Source organism: Canis lupus, chromosome 32, assembly GCF_011100685.1.
Source record: "Canis lupus familiaris isolate Mischka breed German Shepherd chromosome 32, alternate assembly UU_Cfam_GSD_1.0, whole genome shotgun sequence".
Lineage (NCBI taxonomy): Eukaryota > Metazoa > Chordata > Mammalia > Carnivora > Canidae > Canis > Canis lupus.
Window position 1 is genome coordinate 7,896,910 of NC_049253.1, and position 21,654 is coordinate 7,918,563.

Genomic DNA, 21,654 nt, shown 5'->3' on the forward strand with positions numbered 1-21,654 from the left:
TCATTGTTCCATAATGATTAGCTTCTGCAGAGGAGAGAAGGTAGGAGACAGGAGATGTATGGAGAAAAAGAGAAAGTAGCTGAGATGGTTAGGGAGAATAAAAGACTGTGGGAGAATGAGACATTCAATGGGAAGAGAGAGAAAGGAGATGAATAGTAGGAAGGAGGGGTGGAAAAGGATGTGAGAGAGAAAGCAAAATATAGAAAGTTGTTTAAAAGAAGTTGTTGAAAGAAGAGAGAGGAGAAATGATCAGTTGAGGGACTACATGTTTGGCATGTAGATTTCAGAAAATAAATAAATAATTTTTATTATCCATTGAAATATCTATTAGCAGAGTAATTATTTTCAACAACTCAAACCACTGTAACCTAATACATCTTGAGATGGGTTTCTCAAATTTGGCACTATTGACATCTGGGCCAGATAATGTTTTGTTGTAAGGGACTGTTCTGTGTAGTAGAGGATGTTTGGCCATACCCCTGGACTCTTTCTATTAGATGCCAGTGGTATCCCCCTAGTCTTAACAATGAAAAATATGTCTAGACATTGCTAGTGTCTCCTGTGAGCAAAATTGCCCCAGTTAAGAACCACTGATTTAGAGGTTCCACTCTGTATAATGATAAAAACAAATAAAAGATGCCTACCATATGTGAAATTATTCCCTGAGTTACTCTAAAGACTGGACGCCCTTGGGAACAGGATGAGGTTAAGTTTAAAGCTGAATTCACTAAGCTCATAATACTTGTTACAGTTATTGCTTGAAAACTTGAGAAGTATGAAAGAGAGCAGATCTTGCTACTCAAAGTGCAGTGCCTTCACCAGTGGCATCAGCATCATATAGGGGCTTGTTAGGAATGAAGCACCTTAGCCTCACCCCAGATCTACTGAATCAGAAACTGCATTTTAACAAGAGGCACGGTTATGCTCTTGGCTTTTTTCGATGACGATTTTGGACTTATGTCCCTAGCAATCTTAGGAAAACATCATCCAGTTTCCTCAATCCAGACCTTGGGACCCCCTTTTCCCCAGCATCACACCCACCTGATTGACTGAAACACTATCTAGGACATACCATTCGGCAAGATATGGTAGTGGAGCCTGTCTTTAAATCTTTTGACTGAGGGACTCTTGCACAACACAAAGTTAGGGTGGGCTATGGGGTTCTTGGAAGATTGGAGGGTAGAACGGAGGCAGCCACCAGTCTGCAGCTCATGTGTTGTTGCTGATCAGCTGCCTCACCTGGTCAGCACAAAGCAGCAGCATCTGGGCCCGCAGTTGCTTTCCCTTTCCCAGGGTTCTCCTCAAGCTTCTCCAACTCCTCATCCAGATGTGTGTGTTTAGCTATTTGAGAAAAGGCCCTGGCTGCTGCAGGTCATCCACACTGGCAAGAGGGGAAGCAGTGAAAATCAAAGTTCCAGTTAGTTCTCATGGAGTTTCAGCACATGCTTATGGGTTCTAGGCTGCTCCTGATTCTCTCCATTATCTACATACATTTCCTTCCTAACTGCCTGCCCAGTGGACCTCAAGCTCCAACATCAGACTTACAGACTGCTTAAACAGTTCCCACAATTGCTTAAGACCAAATTCCTCTATGAGAGAAATAATACACATGTAAAAAAATAAAAGTGTGAAAAGTAGTAGATATAACCAGATAATCTAGTTTTGAACTACGCAGTCTAAGGGAGAGCAGGAGCTTTGTAGAGATTGTTCTCCCATTATGCTGGAGTCCTCTCTGCATATATGAAAACACACTAGCTTTAGGATTTGGAGACCTGGGTTCTGGTCTTCTCCAGAACTAGTTAGTTGTAGGATCTAGAACAAATCACTGGCTTGAGGAACAACTGTTGATTTCTTATACCTCACCAAGAGCTCAAATGTACCCTTCTAGGGAATAGTTAAATGACTTCCTTATATCTATATCTACTATGTCGAAGGGCAAATATGGTGAATACTATGGACTGACTTGCTATCCTGTATTCTCTTGCTACTCAAAAGTGCAGAATGTGGACATAGCATCAGTATCACTTGGGTGCTTAACAGAGATGCAAAATCTTAGGCCTCATCCCAACCAAGGAAATCACAATTTGCATTTAACAAGAGATGATTTTAATGCACATTAGAACTACAGAACCCCTTCCCTTTACAGTGACCTAAATGTAGAGGCTAGAAAACTTGAAAACCTCATTTCTTAGATTTCTTTTTAGTGTGGATTCTGTTTGAAAATTATGCCCCAAAGCAATCATATATATGATTATTAAGTGCTAGGGATTGCTGTAAGCACTTATTAACTTTTATAATCCTCCCAACAATCGTATAAGGTTGATACAATTATTATTCCCTTTATACAGAGAAGAAACTAAAGTCTGGAGAGGTTAATTTACTTGCCCAAAGTTATAGTTAGTAAGTGAGATTTCTATGGAACATACTCTGGAAAGTGCTTTTATTTTATTTATTTTTAATTAATTTATTTAAAGAGAGAGCATACAAGCATATGCGTGACAGGGAGGAGCAGAGGGAGAGGGAAAGAGAAAGAATTTCTCCAGTAGATTCCTGGCTGAGCGTGGAGCCAGGGAGGACTCTAAGATCAAGGCCTGAGCTGAAACCAAGAGTCAGACACTCGACTGGCTGAGCCACCCAAGTGCCACTGGCAAGTACCTTTATAAAGGTTTCTTCATTTATTCACCTACATATCTATGAATTAGCATTGATCTGAAAGTTCTAGGTTTCACAAAGGCCAGAAATAAAAATGAAGCATTACCACTCGAAAGGAAGCAAAATCAACCTTATCTATAGACTGGATGATTATATATCTAGAAGATGCAAAAGAATCAAAAGAAGATGCAAAAGATACTGGTATTTATTAACATAAGAATTAACAAAAGAATTCAGAAAGGTAACTAGTTAAAAACTAAATATATAAAAACCAGTAGCTAGAAACCAGCAGCAAAAGGATGATTTGTGGGAAAAACATCCCTTTCACAAAACCAACAAAAACATAAAAGCTTAATATAGATTTTAGTATTTGTAATTACTATAAAGGATTGTAAAACTAGGGAGAAAATGGATTATTCAATGATTGGGGAAAAAAAACAGATTAGCTCCATACCTCACACAATACTTAAAGTTATTCTAAAGAGACTAAATATACAGAGTTTTTTAAAAAATAATACAACATAGAATACACACACACAAGAAAATATTGGTGGATATTTAACTTGGGATAAGCACCCAAGTGATATTTAAATATTTAATATTTAAAATATTGGTGGGTATTATATTTAATATTGGTAGGATTAAAAAGAACGTTCTAAAGATATAGATAGATATGTGTATATATATATTGTGTGTGTGTATGTTTGATAGACGTGGACGAAGTTATCAAAATAAATTCCTTTAGCTGATAAAAACTTAAAGCATTTCTAAATCAAAAACATCATAAACAAAATGATAGTCAAGAGCAATCAGGGAAAATATTTATAATCAATGTGAAATAAGAGATTAATATCTTATAATAGTGTCAAAAAAGGTCAAAGAACATGATTTTAAAAAATGCAAATGCTCAATAAATACATGCACATGCAAGGTTTAGTAAACCTCTCCAGCAATATTTTACAACATAAGATAATTTTGACCTACTAAATTGGCAAAGATTAATAATCTATAAATAACACCATTCCTTACAGGCATGGATGGCACTCATACACCCATGCTGGAAGTGTACATTGGTGTGACCTTTCTTGAATGCAATCCTATAGAATGTTCCAAGAGGCTTCAACGAATTTGACTCATTGACCTAGTTCTTTCATTTCTAGGAATCTATTGCAAGGTAGAACTCTGAAGATTTACATGCAAAGGTTTTCATTACAGCATTATTTAAAAAGAAATTTTGAAGTACCTTAAATGTATATTAGTAGGGAAACGGACTGTTAGGCAGCCTTAAAAATAATTTTTACAAATAATTTTTCATAACACAGGAAAATGACACAACATGCTAAGTAGTCAAAACAAGAAAGTAAATTTCATATTATACTAAAACATGTTAAAAATATATGTGTATATACATATAAGTATAGTAATATAAGAGAGAGGGAGAGATTAATAATACCAAATGTATGAGATATATTTTTTAAATATTTGATATTTTTAAACAAAATATTGCTTGGATTGGAATTTCAAATGCTTTTGTTTTCTTCCTTAGATTTTTCTTTATTTCTACATTTTCCAAAGTACATTACTTCAATAATCATAAAGAAAGGCCTTAGAGCTAAAGATAATGATTCTAATGTCAATCTGAGGATAATGGGACCTCTATGCTCTAGGAGGTAAGAAGGGCCATCTTAGGTTATTCAGGTTGTGAACTGCCACATCTAAGCAGATGCTATTCACATTGTAGGCATATTATAAAAGGACTAGAGATGTTTGGCCTTTCAGTTACGCAGTAGTTCAGACTCTTTTATATAAAGCCACCTAATGTTCACAGTCATGAACATACTTGAACCATGTCTCATGCACACAATGAACAACACATATGTGGGATAGTTATGCCCTCTCCCTTTGTTCCCTTGGGCATTTTGCCATTCTCCCTTGCTTATCTCTTTTAGATGCCTGACATGTACTTCAAACTTGACACAGTTCCTTCATCTAAAGGACTTGTTCGATTCTTTTAAGTCCTCCTTTCTTAAGATATTTGATTTTAACTAGGCCTCCTTTGTCAATCATCCTACCTAGAGAGACAAAAGAACCTTAGTTTTCTCAAATGGCGTGGCATTTAAGAACAAGTAGTAAGGGGGAACGCCTGGGTGGCTCAGCAGTTGAGCGTCTGCCTTCAGCTCAGGGCATGATCCTGGAGTCCTGGGATCGAGTCTCACATCCGGCTCCCTGCACAGAGCCTGCTTCTCCCTCTGCCTGTGTCTCTACTTCTCTCTCTGTGTGTGTCTCTCATGATAAATAAATTAAAAAAAAGAACAAGTAGTAAGGGAAAAAAAAATGATGCTGACAATCTTAGTTATTAAGAAAATACCTATATTACTATTTCTGTGTTACTTGAAATAAATACCAAGATATAGACCATTCTGAGCTGGTATCATATCAATGAGCCAAAGGTAGGTTTTGTACAGTCAAAGCTGATACAAGAGACTTCCCAAGATGAGGGAAGGGCATAAACCTTTCTGACAGGAATGGAAAGAAAAATCAGTGAAGGAAAGGATGCCTGTGGAGGAGCCTTTAGCCTGGAGAATAGCTAATGGAAGAAACATGCTTCATCAAATTATCAGGTAATGAAGCAAACAGAAATAGGAAGGAATTTAATACAAAAAATTAGGGGCTGAAAAAAAATCACTGACAGCTGGAGGAGCAAAAGTCAGATGTCTTCTGGAACTATTGCGTTCAAGAGCACACCACCACAGCCTGGATCCAGACGTAAGGGAGCTTCTGTGGAGGCGGCTACCATCGCCACCGCTACCACTGATGCCACCAGTTCTCTTTCAACATCCATAAGGCTGAGACTGTGGAACACCAAGTGAGTGTGCCAGGCAGAAAGGACACCAGGAATATGGCCTCTGTCTCATTTCCAGCTAATTAGTTTTAGTTCCATTCCTGTTTATATCACTGTTTCTGTGGAAAAATTCACTCTAAATTCTAAATAACTAGTCTACAAACCAAGTTTTCAAAAATATTCTATTTTGTAATCTGGAGTCTGTGTGCCCTTAAAATAAACAAACACATACCATCCTAAGGAAACCAAAGGAAACCAAACCTAAGGAAACCTAAGGAAACCAAACACATCCTACGGAAAAACTAAATGAAACAACTCTTTAGGTTATATTTCATAGTCAATGAATTCATTCACTTCTCCCTCAAGTATTTTTATATCTGTAGTTACCATCAATGTAAGGGAGTGCATAAAATTTTTAAATTTCAGTTGCAGGACTTGCAAAGAAAAGAAGAAAACAAGCCTTGGTGACAATATTATCAACAAATGATTTATCTCAAAAGCTTACTTCTTAGACCAAAGGGTTGTGTTGTCCCAATTTTTTGTTCATTTTTGGTTTCTTGATAAGAAGTTCTTCTTTGGTGCTGATTTGGGGTAAGTGCATATCTCAGGTGTAATTTTCCATTACTATGTATGTAGGCTTAGGGTACGTAAATACATTATCTGATAAAAAAAATAACAGTTTCAACATTTCAAAGGAAAGAAATTTCCATGACAGGCACTGAAAGAAGCAGGTGTGCGGGGATATGTTTTCTAGGATATACGTATCATTTATTTTTGTTTGTTTTCATCCTTTTTCATTGTACCAAATAATTTTGGTAAGACCAGAGATACTAATGATGTGAAATCTACAGAAGTATAAATGAAGCAATATTTTACATGCTCCCTTACAAACATTCGAAAATGTACTTTAAGAACCTCAATTCTACTGTACCCCCCTCACCACCACCACCAAGGGAGTTCCTTGTAGCTTGCTGTTTTCTTCACTTTTCCAGTTGAACAACTAAAGCAAGAGGAAACTAAGCCCTTTAGCTACTGAGTCATGGTCCAGTTGGATGGTACACTAGGAAGGGAACAGGGAAGATCTCCTAGAGACTAATTATTTGCTTCAGTCACCATGCCATCTCTTATATTGTCATAAGGATGAAAACTTACAATAAATAAAATATTTTTTTAAAAAGGATGAAAAATTACACCTCCACATGGTAATGAGCCTGATGCTAGGGCATACTTTGTATGTGCCACACAATGGTATTTCTGTTTTCTAAATAAAATGTTGAAATACCAGAAGTTACACTTTATCTACTAATGCATTTAGTGATGCTATTGGAGTTTGCGAAATGTGACAAAATGACAGACGGACAATGATGAAAGGAGACAGACATTAATGGATTGTCCCGACAGTACAGGCCGTAGCAAAGGCAAATAATCATGTGACTACTCCTTAATGTGATGCTGAAGGTAGGCTTATTTCAGGTATTTCTGAGAGTTTAATTACTGTTTTTTGCTGGTGAAAATCTACCCTACATATAATCCAATTTCTTTTTATTAAATCTCTTGCCTAATCTTGAGGACATCTGATATGTTGTAACGCCTATTACCATACTTCATTTGGTGAGAACAGATTCTGAGAGTTTCAAAAATTACCCAACTTCTCCTTTTCCTACCGCTGTCCTCTGAATACTTCTTTCCCTTCGGTGCTAACTGAAAGCAATTTTCTTGCTTTTTCACTTTTAAAATGAAGTTTTGATTTCGTTTGCGTTCATGTGAGGAACCTGCTCTCTTGGAGAGTCCCAGGCAAGGTATCTATCGCAATACCCGCTCCTACACACGCTTTCAGACCCTGACTGCACATCTAGAGAGAGACGCCCACACCTCCTCGGAGGCGCTAGGTGTGCGTTCGGAACTGAACTGCCAAGATGGAGGGCGGGGAGGGAGCGGCTGTCCCCTACACCACAGCACAGGGGTTTGGACTGGAGGTCGCAAAAAAAAAAAAAAAAAAAAAAAAAGTGTTTACATGTGAGGCTTTTAGGTAAGTGACCGTTACGGAGGGTACTTCCACAGAGCCCGGGGCGCCGGCCTGCGCCCGCCCGCCCGACAGCAGGGGCAGGGCCGCGCCGACCCCGCCAGGCACGCGACCCGGGGCACTCGCCGCCGCGCACGCACGACCCCGCAGCCCGGCCCGGGGCGCGCCGTCCAACGGCTCCTCGCCGCAGCGACCAGCGACCGGCGCCCCACGCCGAGCAGAGCCCAGGCGCCGCCCGCCCGCCTACTTCCCTCCGCCGCCGGGTGGGGCTCGGCAAACCGGCCGGGCCGCGCCGCCCCCCCCGCTCACCTGCTCGCGCTCCTCCAGCGGCCGCTGCCCGCGTCGCCGCGGGCTCGCCCCGGGCTCCGGCTCTGTCCCCGCCACCGGCCGCTCCGCCAGCGCGTCCCGGTCCTCGTCGCGCTCCCCGCCGCCGCCGCCGCCGCCGCCGCCGCCGCCGCCGAGCAGATCCCCGGCCGAGCACATCCCGTCGCCAACTCCCGCGGCCGAGACGGCCGCCGGAGGAGCCGAGCGTGAAACGCGAGGCAGCGCCGCCAGCCGCGGGCCGCCCGGAGACCGGCCGCGCTGCCCACAGACAGGAGCCTCCGGAGCGCCCCGCTGGCCAGCGTGCCCGAAGCGCCAGCCCGGCCCGGCCTCTCCTGTCACTGGCTCGCCCCGCCCGGCCCCGGCCCCGGGGCGGGGCCCACCCGGGGGCAGGGCCACGGCGGGGGCGGAGCCGACGGGGGCGTGTGGGGGAGCCCTGAGAGCGAAGGCGCGTGTTCGCGCGCGTCCGTGAGGCCGCGTGTGTGAGGCGATGTACACTGAGAGGCCGTAGGTACGTGTGTGAGAGAGATGGTCTGTGTGTGAGGTTGTGTGTGTGAGACGGAATGTGTGAGTATGTACGTAACAGGTTTTAAGAAATTGTGTACGCGTGAAACTGTTAGGAGTCTGTGAGAGACAGTGTATGTAAGAGAGGGTGAGTGTGAGGGAGAGAGGAGAGCGTGTGTGTGTGTGTGTGTGTGTGTGTGTGTGATGCACAGTTACACTCCAACGGGGTGGTCCTGTTCTTCCGCGGCACGGAGGCTGTGCCTGAGTGTGCTGCTGGAGGCCTGCCCTGAGTGCCGTCCGTCCTTTGCAAGTAATACACACTTCTCTGTCTCTTTTGTTCCTTTTGTCTTCTGTGTAGTATCTCTCGGAAGGTGTGTGTCTTTGTCTCTGTTAAGTGTTTCTCCGGGGTGTGTTGATTGTTAGAGCCTTGGAGCATGTATGCACTACCAAATGCTCCCAAGGCCTTGGTGTGTATTTCTACAAATGGGCCAGGATATGTCTGTCTCTCTCAGTGGTTGATAAAGGGGATACTAACTCATAAATCTTTTCCTCACTACCCGTGATATTGTGACTTGTAAGAAATATATACAGTTGGCCCATGAAGGATGCAGGGATTAGGGACACTGACCTGCACAATCAAAAATCCCTGTATGACTTTTGACTCCTCCAGAACGTAATTACTAATAGTCTTGTGTTGACTGGAAGCCATACTCCTGACATATATAGTTGATTAGCATATTTTGTATGTTACATGTATTATATACTGTATTTGAAAAGGATATGCTCCTAAGAAAATCATAGGGAAGAGAAAATGCTAATAGTGCTGTAAAAAAATCCAAGTATAAGTTGACCTGCACATTTCAAACCTCTGTTCAAGGGTCAGCCCTGGTGGCTCAGCGGTTTAGCGCCACCTTCAGTCTAGGGTGTGATCCTGGAGACCTGGGATCCAGTCCCATGTCAGGCTCCCTGCATGGAGCCTGCTTCTCCCTCTGCCCCTCTCTCTGTGTCTCTCATGAATAAATAAATAAAATCTTAAAAAAAAAAAAAAAGAGTCAACCATATATTTGGTTTTCATTCCATTTTGGGAACAGAGCTCCTAAAACCTTGGAATTTCCTACTTGAGGAGAGCTGTAAACATCTCTTGTTTTGCTAATGAGGACACTTTTGGAAGTAGTTAACGAAGGATGGGGGCTAGTTGCCTGGAGAATAAAAATGTTGATTAGAGGGTTAGAAATTTTAGTCCCAACCCCTGAACTCCAGGAGGGTAGAGAGGGTCTGAGTTGAATCAATCAATGGTGGTCAATGATTTAATCAATCGTGTCTATGTAATGAAACCTTCATGGAAGCCCAAAAGGACAGAGGTTCTGGGAGCTTCTTGATAAGCGAACATGTGAACAGGCAAGCAGAGTGGTTCACACAGAGAACATAGAAGCTCAGGACGCCTTCCAACACATCTTGTACTGTGTACCTCTACATCTGGCTGTTCATCTGTATCCTTTATATTATCCTTCACAATAAACTAGTAAAAGTTTCTCTCAGTTCTGCGAGCTGTTGAACCAAGGACCATGTCATTGGAAATCTCCAATTTAGAGCCAATTGGTCAGAAGCACAGGTGACAACCTGGACCTGCAATTGGCATCAAAAGGAGGGCAGTCTGTGGCACTGAGCTCTTAAGGTGTGAGATCTGTGACCTTATCTCCGGGTAGACAGTGTCAGAACTGAGTTAACTGCTTGGTGGTGTTAGGAAACACACATCTAACTACCCTACCTATTCTGTGGAAGGGAAGTTGGAGGGTGTTTTAAAAGCAAACAAACGAGCTTTTTATATCTTTCATCTGTTCTTTGAGAAAATTATAGACTTGTATAGATAAAATATGAGGCTATTTATCAATGGAAAATAAATATGCCTGTGTATGGAGAATGAGTTATTTGGGATCTTCTATTAAAATGTTTTCAGGCCCAGAGAGGGAATTAAAATAGGCAGAAATTTAAAGACGTATTTTAAAGACCTATTTCCTGTAAGCAGGACTATAGAAACTAGAAAATATGCCTTTGAATATCACAAATTAGAAAGAAAATGAATCTGGTTTATTTCCTTTCTTAAAAGCCTTTTAAAACCCAGGGGGAAAGTATTTAATATTATATATATAATCAGAAACAAATGTCACCATGGAAAACCAAAAACATTCCCTGATGGGCCTCTTTGCTTTACTCTAATGACAACATTTTCATTTTTGAAGTTTTGCTTTGGCTGTCAGTAGTGTTTCTTATGAAAAGTGGACTTATACATTTTTTACTAAAAGCTTTATAATTATATATAGTGGCACAAAGACCATCATCCTTTTACTGCCAACTCTGTGGAGCTTAAGGCACATTTTGAGGTCCCCCCCTCTTTGGGCTTATGTCTGACAACTTGGTAAGTCAAGAGGCTATGCACTCTTCAGTCTGGGTACAGAGTGAACAGAAGTTCCTTATATACATGAGGACTCAGAAGGCACAGAATATATATATAGCAGGGCAGGTAAAAAGAGTAATACAGAGCTTAGTTTTGTTCAACTTGAGGGTCAGGTCTTAACAGAAGTCCTTTAGTCTAGAATATATTATCCGGCCTTTCAGAGATTCAGGCTTCTTCTTCAAGAATTGTATTCAGTCATTTAACACATATTTATTGAACACTAGTAGACATTAGACCCAGGTTCCTACTCTTAAAAAACTTCCATTCTTTTTCAAATTCTAGTCTGCTATCTGGCAAAATCCAAGAACTTCCACTAAAGGGTGGCCAGAATCCTCTGATCCTAGTCCAGGATTGATGTCCCAACTTTTTCCTTTTCTTAGTTTTGTCTACCTTTCATTTAGTGAATGAGTTTCAATTTGAACTGTGATTCTTTTGTTCATAAAGACTTTGGAGATTTAGGGAATCACTTCTTTAAAAAAATCTAATAATAGTATTTTGTGAAAAAGACATTATTCAAGTTACATCCCAGATAACATACTTTCTTATGGGAGGGGAAGGCTGTTTTCACTGGTCTGCATAATATGGATTTTATACGTATAAAACTATTATTGCTGGTTTATGTGGCAAATATATTTGCTATTGCCCAGGCAACTATGACATATTGGTCTCAAATTGTGTGTAGTTTAATTGTGATTTTATTAGTGCATTTACCTTGTGTTTTCACAGTAATTAGTAAGTGGCAAGAAACTGATGCCTGTCCAAGGAGTGGCCTATGTAGTATAAATCTGTCTTGTGCAATTGCTATGGGAACAAGAACTTTTAATCTTTCACTTTCACACTTTTAATATCTTATTTTTAATGTTTTTCCACTCTTATTTGGATGTCTTTGCAGAGGAAAATGAACAAGTTGGAGCAATCTGTACTCATTTAGTAATATAACCTTAGAAAAACAAGTGTGGTTATTTGTGAAAACTTCATTTTCAGTTTGATTTTTTTCACATTACTATGATGTTAATTTATTATGTTTCCTGTGCTTTAATATTTGCTTCATATATGATTTTTTTTGTATCTGCTTCTTTCCTGCATAGTAGAGCCTTCAGTATGGGGAATTATTTTTGAAATGTTTGGAATCTGAAACAAAATCCCAGGAAAAAGTATGGCTTCTGAATTGATATATGTGAATTTAAAGGAAAAGGAGCTTATTGGAGAACCCTCACTTTCTTTAGCATTCCTTCAGTTTCAGGAAGCTATATCAGAGACATGTTGAACCAATGCTTGCTCAATATTCTCTAGCCTTTCCAGAAACTCCACTCTGATTCAGAGGAGAAGTTCTCCTTCTTGGAATTAATTTTTATACTCTCTGTTAAAGAACAAAATTCAACTGAGTAGATTTTAAGGATCATATTGGCTTTATTCAGCGATTCATGAATTGAGCAGCATCCAGTATAGCAGATAGAAAGGAGTTCCAAAGAATTGTTCAATTTGAGAAAGTTTTATAGACCAAAGTGAGCAGGAGCAGGACAGAAACATGGCATTTGCTGATTGGAGCAAAGGGAAGTTTGGAGCAGGGTTAGGTAACTTGTGTTGACTGGTTGATCTAGGCATTTGGTTCCTCGGAGAGCTGAGCATAGAAGTTTAGTTAAGTTTTGGCTTGCTAATGTGGGCCTAGCTTGAGTGGACTCCAACTAGGGCCTAATTTGGTTACTTTAACACTGTTTTATTTTCTTCCTTTGATGTGACTTTACAACATGTGCACTGCTGAGTCACTCCCTACAGTAGGAATGCAGATTAAGAGTTGTGTTTAGCTTAAAATAAAAAAAAAATGGGAATTCTATTCCAACTCATTAGTAGAGGGGAAAAAAAGTAAATAATTATAAAGTACCAATTAATATATATTAGCAATTTTTAAAATGTTGAAGCTAATATGGACAGTGCCTTAAGGAAATGTTAAACTCAGTTATTGCTAATAGCACTGCAAACTGCTAACATTCTTTTTGGTAGTACATGTTTAGAACCATAAAAATATCCATAGCCTTTGGCCCACTAACTCCAGACCTAGGAAATAATTCAAAAGGGGAAAAGGCTGTTTGTATAAAGATGTTCATGGTAGAACTATAGTGAAGAGTTCAAAGAAGCCTGAATGCTATTCAACAGGTAAATGGCTGAGTAAATATGATACACCAACACAACTGAATGTATAAGGTGTTAAAATGTTAATAATGGAGATTTTGTATCAAATCTGTTTACTACGTATGTTTAAACATGTAGTAAACATTTTTAATATAATGCTAAGTGAAAAAGTATAGCTTGGTAGTAGCAGAGCCACCCAGCTATCCTATATCCTAGGAGCTGGGAATATAAAAAGAGTAATGCAAAAGTTAGCTCTGTCCAGTTAGGGAGTAAGTCTGGTAGAAGTGAAATTATGTAAACCTACTGATCAAATTTGAAAGAGAAAATTCTGAAATTTGGGGGAGAGGGTAAAATTCCCTTGTAAAATTAACTTTAATGTTGTAATTTAAAAATAATCATTTTTAAAGATTTGTTTCTATTTTCCTTATAAAGTGGGATGGATGACACCCAAAGTCTGGTTGATTCAACTTCATAGCTGAAAGTTCTATTACCTTTTGTTGAATAATTTAGTTTTTGAATGGGTTTGGATCTTTTATTCATGCTGTTCTCAATAATTTAGAATTAGAGTTGGAAGGAATCTAACAGGCAGTTTAGAGCAACCTCCCACCCAGTATAGGGATCCCTTCTATAACATCCCTGACAGATGGTCACCCTCCTTCTGCTTGAAGGCTTCCAACTATGGGAAACTCATTACTTCATGATGCCACCTGCTCAGTTACTGGATATCTTTAATTGTTAGAAAGTTCTTCGTGTCTACTGAATTGAATCTGTATCCTTTTCTCCTCTGCCTATTGGTCCTTATTTTTTCCTGAAGTATAAGAAAACAGATTAGTCTTTCTTTTCTCAAGATACTTTTTGGGTGTTTTTTTAAAAGGCAATTTTTGTCTTCTCTTAACTTTTATTTTTTCAACTGTTACTTATGGATAGATGTTGTAGAATTTTTGGATTTTGCCATTTGTTATCTGTACCTACTTCTTGTGTTAACAGTATGCCAGCTTTTTTTTTTTTTTTTTAATTGATCCAATTCTCTTCTACTCTCAGTCTGTGATTTCAGGGAATATGATTTTATTCCTGAGTCTAGGACCAGGGAATATGACCTTTACTAAGTAAATCAAATGCATTTGATCTTCTTTACCTCCCATAGGGATTGGTTAAAGGATGGGCACATGACCCAAGTCAGGCTGATCAGGGTCAATAAAATTTAATTCTGGGACTTTTGTTCATATTTTAAGAAAAGCAAAATCTTATCTACAGGATTGGTGTGTGATGCTATGAAGTTGGAACTACAGGAGAACCATCTTACAGTCTAATAATGAACTTGACCTAGTGGAATATATGACTGAGAGATGAACATTTTTAGCCAGTTCCTCTAAAAGTTAAGTTACCTCTGTATGCCTTTTTCAGTCATGTTGGCCAATGAATCTATCACCATAATGTTCACTGTGCCCCACACCGCTTTTCTCATAAGCAATCTTGGGATGACTTTGTCACTTTATAAAGGAATTAGAATGATACAGGCTCTACTGAGATATAGAAGAAATGAGTAGTTTTGCTGTTATCAGATTGTAGAAATTTGGACAGTTCATTTAAAGTCTGGTATTGAATTCCATCATCAGTAAAATGAGCAGATTGAAGTAGACAATTTTAAAAACTTCTTAACTGCTTTAAAATTCTATGATTTCCATATGACTTTGCCTCTAGATCTAGCCTGTGTGTCTTGGCTGCTGTCCTTTGCATTTATTCCAGTTGGTCAAATTGTTCCTATTAGAGAACAACTATTCTCAATTATTCTCAGAAGCAAAAGGATAGAAACAATTATTCTCAATTATTCTCAAAAGCAAAAGGATAGAAACAGTTTTTCTATGATGCATATTCCCTTATCACTCATATTTAAATTACATGCAGTTATTTTCTGTACCCTCCTTAAATTTTTAAAAATGTTTTAATGAACATGTAAATTGTCCTATTAATATTCTAAGGCATCTATAATTTAAAACCCTTTACTTTAGCAAAAATTAGGTCTATAATTCTTTTGTCTCCAACTTGTTATTTTGAAAGATTTCAAGCCTTCAGAAAAGTTGCAGGAAAAGTACAATGAATACCAAGAGTTTTCTTCTACATTGGCCAGATGTTAATGTTTTGTCATATTTGCTTTCCTGTGTGTATTTTCCTGAGAAAGTCTATTATTCTCAATGTATGTTTAAAATAATGTGTAAAGAAAACTAAGGACTTTAAAAAAAAAAAAACAACTAAGGACTTCTGAGAGGGGTGCTACCCTTAACTGGGAGCATTTAGAAGGATCTGGAGAAAAAAACAAAACAAAACAAAACAAAAAAACAAACAAACAAACAAAAAAAGAGAAGGATCTGGAGAAGTGGAGGAGTGGAGGTAGTGAAGGGTACAAGTTAACAATTCAAGAGTCTTGACTTTGCCTGAATTCTAATCCTGACTCTCTCTGATCCTCATTTTTCTTTTTTTTCCTAATAATTTTATTTATTAATTTTAAAAGATTTTATTTACCTACCTATTTGAGACAGAGAAAGGGAGAGAGAGCACAAACAGGGGAAGAGGGAGAGGGAGAAGCAGGCTCCCAACTGAGCAGGGAGCCTGACATGGGGCTTGATCTCAAGATCCTGAAATCATGACCTGAGCCAAAGGCAGACATCCAACCAACTGAGCCACCCAGGTGCCCCATAATCTTCAGTTTTTGTATTTGCATTATACGGGTATTATTGGCACTCAAGTTCATACTCAAAACATATTAATTAGTATTAATGTTATATGAGTAGAACTAACAATATGAGATGTATGTGATTTTTCATTGCATATGGAAAGCATATAGTTATTTCTGCTCTACAGATGAGCTTGGACCTTAAGCTTCCTAACATAGGAAATAAATTAGTGGTTGGCCCAAAAGGGAATATGAAGCGCTTAAACAGAAATTAAAGAACATGTGTTTTTGGCTGGGCAAGAAATCACACCCCATGCTGAAAGTTTCAAACAGCATCTGCCAATGTGGTACTAGTGGAAGTAAATCCAGATAAAGGAAGAAGATAGGTTTCATCTCGTGCCAATTACTCTTAGTGACTGCCTGGTATACTGTATAAGATGGCTTGTGAGAACATTTTGGGAAAAGAATGACTGCCATGGCAAGGGAAATATGAGAGATGACACAAGTGCTTATATTTGCCATCTTGGATTTAGATATAAAAGAAAAGGAGGCGTGTTTTAGGAATAGGGAGTGACCTTGACAATTGGCTAATATATACTATTAAGACAGTTGAGAGTAAAAATTAGTAGATTTAAATGAAATATTCCATTAAGCCTGTTAGTAAACCAATATGTGTATATGTCTGTTCTAGCATTTGCCTCATTATAGTAACTCCTTTACTTATGTGTTCCTCTCTCTAATTGAACTATATGTTTCTAGAGGGAATATCCACTGTTTTCCTTTGTGCTTTACCAAGTGCCAGGTATGTAGTAGGTGTATAATCAATGTTTGAGCTAATTCAGCCATTTCTAAATTTTGATTAGGTTTGGGTTAAAAGGCCTACTCTATAAAACTCATCCCATGTCTTTGTCCATGTTTAGGCCTCCTGCTCTGCTTTGTTTCCTATTAAAACTATTTTTGGGAAATTGCCATCTTGTATTAACCAAGGTAAGACCAAAAAAGGTGTTTGCCAAAGTTTAATCATTATAGAGCAGGAGCAGTAAGCCCCTGATGGTTAAATTCTTTTTTGGAGTTCATGTAGAACAGAATTTAAGTAGGGAGTAGACTTGAGAGACTCTAGACAAGTACGTTTAGGCCTTCTGTGACTACTAACCAGTTCCTTTCTGCTTCTGCAGCACACTGGACATATTATCGATTGAAAAAAGAAAAAAAATTGGAGCACCTGGGTGGCTCAGTGGCTGAATGTCTGCCTTTGACTCAGGTCATGATCCTCTGGTCCTGGGATCAAGTCACTCATCAGGCTCTCCACAAAGAGTCTGCTTCTCCCTCTGCCTATGTCTCTGCCTTTCTATGTCTCTCATGAATGAGTAAGCAAAATCTAAAAAAAATTAAAAATAAAAATTCAGTGATTCCTTACCTTCTTAAATATTCAAATTGTAGGCAGTTGTTAACTCACAATTTCTTAGAGTTTTTCCAACTTGCACTTTCTACATATTAATTGACATATTAATTGACATATTTTATAAATAAAATGTGTACTCTGATGTTCAGCAGCTGGAGAATGATTCTTTCGAGGCATTAGAGGAAGAGGGTCAATAGATTAGTTTGGCCCCACTGCATTCTTTTTTGGAACAAGTGACAATTATCAATTCAATTATTATTAATTATTCAATTATCTATTCAATTGAATTTTGATATAACATTTTAATAGATAAAAGAGGCACTGTGCTAGAAAAATAAAAGTTCTGTTGAGACATTTATAAGTATGTACGGGCCTCATAAAGTTAATTGTAATTGACAAAGGTCAAAATCATCAGGCATGTCCCTCATGGCAGAGTTTTGGCATCGACAACACACTATTTAGCTTTAATTTGTTCAGTTCATCTGTGAGGTACAATTATCAGGGAAGACAAGAGTAAAAAGTTGACACAAACTGGTAGATATATATTTTCAAATTACACTAATGAGATGTGTGGATCTAAAGGATTTTTGTAACAAAAATGTAAATATTTAACCCTCACATAGAATTATAGCAATTCATTATGTGCAAAACCAGGGGCTGCCTCTGTTTATTTTTTTGATAGTTGCTTCTTTTCTTAAATCGCACTTGAGTATCTTCAGTTTTTTCTGTGCTAATGATGTTTTTTCTATTTTGTATCTCTGACTCTTAATATTATCTATGCAGAACACAGGAATAAGGAACTAAGCAAAAACCTGAAAAACCTATTAAATCTTTTGAACATTATAGTACCTCTACTGAGGGAAAAAAAAATGCTGCTTGGGTCCTCAGCCTGTTGATTTATAATGTATTCACAATTTTAACAATTTTGGTGCAAAAAGATACCTAATGGATTATTTAAGTTCTGTATGCAGTGTGATTGTGTATGGGGTCACTTATGGGAAAAGTGCACAAAGAATATGGAGACCTGTTTTTTTTTTTTTTTTGAGACCCGTTTTTATTCTTAGTTGCTTTAACCTTTACAAGGCACATAAAACATTTATACAACCAAGAGAAAAAGCACTGTGGAATGAAGAAATGTCATAGGGAATTACAAATGAAGTGCTATGTAGTTCAGAAGAGAGGGAGATTAGTTACCTAGACTCCATACCTACAGTATACATATGAAATAGAAAACTTAGAAGAGAGAAGAACTGTTGGAAGCAGGCATGTTGTCAGCAGCTACTATTACAGCTGATAAAATAACCAAGAGAGAACTTAGCAAATAGGTATGTGAACTTAAAATGTCCAGGAGTCACTTAATGTAAGGTCAACTTTAAGAAGCTTTGAGGATATCATTTAATCATACAGTAATCTGTATTATAGTGATTCATAGGCTTTTAGAATAGAAGTTCTCTTAAAGGCCATCTAGATTCCATATTTTTATTTTATTTTTTTAAAGATTATTTATTTGAGAGAGAGAGAGCAGAGGGAGGGGCAGAGGGACAAAAAGACAGAATCTCAAGCAGACTCCCTGCTCAGAGGGGAGCCCAACGTGTGGCTTGATCCCCAGACCCTGAGATCATGATCTGAGCAGAAATCAAGAGCTGACCACCTAACCAACTGAGCCACCAGGCACGCCTAGGCTCCACGTTTTATTAATGACACTTAGAATAAGTTACTTGCCGTACAGTCTTGCAAATGGGTGGAGTCATCCTTGGATCTGTTTTCCTTCCCAATCCTTTTCTATCCTCCCCACCTGCCATACCCATCTAATCAATCATCTTGTCTTTTTGCCTCCATTTTTCTCAAATTTGTATTCCCTTTTCCATGTCAATTTTCACTGCCTTTATCAGATCTCTGATATATCATACATGGAATTCTTCCATAGATACCTAAATCCTCTTTCTCCTTCCATTTCTTAACCTTCTTAAAATTATATACCACTTATCCAGCCAAGAACATCTGACTGAAATGCAAGTCTGATAGTGACACTCTGTGACTTTATGTTACAGCAGCTTTCCGCTTCCTGCAAGATGAACTCCGAACTGCTGTCTGCTCCTTCCCTGCTTTCTATCAACTCCTGATACTATATGTATAATTAGGGGGAGACTTAGTACATTGCCCACTTCTCCCTTCTCATTCTCACTCCAAATTCACTTGGCTAATATCTCAATCTTTAGGATTCACCTCAGATGCCGTCTTCTCCAGGAAGCTCTGGCTAGAATAAGATGTCTTTCACTGTCCAGTGATTGTTTTTCATGGCATCCTGTAATTGGATTGATTCACTGTACCATAATTATGTATTTGGCTCCCCTATTTGAATATGAACTCTTTGACAGACCATGTTTTATTCATCTTTATATACCAAAGCCCATTTTCAGTGTTGAATATTAGGACATATTAGATGCCAAATCAATGTGTATTGAGACATGGGCAACTATTACAAATAAAGCTACCTGAATACTAATAGTTAAGCAAGTGTTCTTTCTCTTATAGTCGGTTGATGAAACTGGCTCTGAATCAGAATCACCTGAGAAAGTTTTTAAAAAGCACAGGTTTCTGTGCTTTACTCCTGCCCTAGAAAATCAGAATCTTCACCCCCCTCTCTCTATATATATATTTAAGATTTTATTTATTCATGAGAGATACAGAGAAAGAGGCAGAAACACAGGCAGAGGAAGAAGCAGGCTCCTCAAGGGGAACCTGATGTGGGACTCCATCCCAGGACTCCAGGATCACACCCTGAGCAAAGGCAGATGCTTAACCACTGAGCCACCCAGGCAACCCTCTATATTTTTTATGAGGCATCCCAAATGATTCTTATCAGTCAACCTACCACCTGATCTCACGTTGAAGTTTGTAAATCATTGCACAATGTTTCTTATCAAAAACTTTTAAGAATAAGCACATTTAAGAAGTCAAAATGATATACAGTAGATTTTAGAAATATTTGCATTCAAGATGGTTAATTTTTTTTTTTTAGAGAGTGCACACACGGGTGCGGGGAGAGGGAGAGAGAATCTTAAGCAGGCTCCATGCTGGGGTCCCAACTCAGGGCATGATCTCACGACCCTGAGGTTATGACCTGAGCTGAAATTAAGAGTTGGGCACTCAATTAATTGAGCCACTCAGGGGCCCCTAGATGGTTAAATTTGTTTTAAATCTGTGTTAAAGGATATACTTGCAGCTCTCTGAAAACTCTGCATACCTTAATTCAATCACTAATGATTCTGGAGAGACAAACTTTTAATTTTTTTTACATCACTCCATTTATTTTCTTATAACCTAGTGCCTTTGAAAGGGATTTATTTCTTCATAGTAGTTTTCTTTGTATGACCACAGTTGACCCTCACACAATGCAGGGGTTATGAGTGCCAACCCCTGTGGAGCCAAAAATCTGCATAGGACTTTCGACTCCCCCAAAACTTAACAACTAATAGCCTACTGTTGACTGGAGGCTTAACTATGAATAGTCAATTAACACATATCTTGTATGTTACATGTATTATATACTGTGTTCTTACAATAATGTCACCTAGAGAAAAGAAAATTATAAGAAAAATACACTTATCACACTATAAATAATCTGTGTTTAAGTGGGCTTCTATAGTTAAGTCCGTGTTATTCATGAATTTGTGTGTCATCCTTGCACAGGGGCCATGCTAATCTTCTCTGTTTTGTTCCAATTTTAGTACATGTGCTGCCCAAGTGAGCACAAACCCATGTTATTCAAAGATCAACTATACTTAATATCTTTTGCTCCTTTCTCCATTTATAATTAAGAAAACTCCATTCCTTCATGCCTCAAATCTCCTTTTCTAATAAAATGCTCCTTTTCAACTTTTGCTTTTTAAAACTATTGATGTTTCATTAATCTACTCTGGGGGCTTTGTTGAGTCTCTGCAATGTACCTAAACATTTCCATTTACAGGAGAAGTGGGTCTCGGCTTTCATCTTGCCATCACATTGAACTGATTGGTTTCTGTGGGTTGTCAGGGAGCTGCTGAGGATAGGAACTGAAGTGGGTGGGAATTTGGCTGACTCCATAGTTTTCCATATGCACTGTGTGCTCCTCATGCTTGAGCAGGAAGCTGGTCTCTATGGGCAGCCCTGGTAGGAGGAAGACAGCCACTGTGTGGGTGGTTTTGAAGAAACCTCCCTCTATTTTTCCTGTACCCAGCTGGTTTTAAGTTTTTGGATAGTAGTGCTATAACAACCTTCAAGTTTTGCCTTTGATTTAATACAATTTCTGGACTGTGTTTAAAGATGCCTTTGATTTTGGACGTATTTTTTTATACAATTTACAAGTCAGTTTATCTCCAGCTTTGGCTTTCTATTCGATACATTTTGCACAAATGTTTACTTTTAGCTTTGTGTAATTTTGTATACATCCCAATTTGATATGGCCTCCCGATGGAAGTTTATACTACTCTCAGCATAATTGTAGGAGGAAAATAAATTGGTTATAATTTATGTTAGTATTAAGATTTACGTGAACTTAAGTGCTAGATGAAAGGCACAAAAACACTTAAGTCTTTTCTAAGATATTTCCTAAAGTTTATAGCTTTTAGATCACCAAGACTCTAGACTAATTTAATATTTACATCCTCTGATA

General features: G+C 38.5%; 1 protein-coding gene, 1 long non-coding RNA gene and 1 other non-coding gene across 6 annotated transcripts in view; 1 reads left to right on the forward strand and 2 right to left on the reverse strand.

Moving 5' to 3' along the window:
* The window catches only part of FAM241A (family with sequence similarity 241 member A), a 44,192-nt gene extending 36,034 nt beyond the window's left edge, over nucleotides 1-8,158 (reverse strand). The window contains exon 1 of the mRNA XM_038581895.1: nucleotides 7,827-8,158. Within this exon, the coding sequence (XP_038437823.1) occupies nucleotides 7,827-8,000 (174 nt within the window). The 5' untranslated portion in view covers nucleotides 8,001-8,158. The remainder of the gene's footprint in view (nucleotides 1-7,826) is intronic.
* Nucleotides 8,033-21,654, forward strand: part of LOC102154795 — a 35,821-nt gene continuing 22,199 nt past the window's right edge. The window contains exons 1-3 of one of the 4 annotated variants that reach the window (XR_005382633.1): nucleotides 8,210-8,349; nucleotides 16,358-16,400; nucleotides 16,519-16,585. This is a non-coding gene — a long non-coding RNA (uncharacterized LOC102154795). Of the gene's footprint in view, nucleotides 8,350-16,357; nucleotides 16,401-16,518; nucleotides 16,586-21,654 lie in introns of all 4 variants that reach the window. The other 3 variants (XR_005382635.1, XR_005382632.1, XR_005382634.1) reach the window with 3 other exon arrangements.
* LOC119867252 lies at nucleotides 20,649-20,755 on the reverse strand. Its single transcript, XR_005382988.1, has one exon. It is a non-coding gene; the product is annotated as a U6 spliceosomal RNA (small nuclear RNA).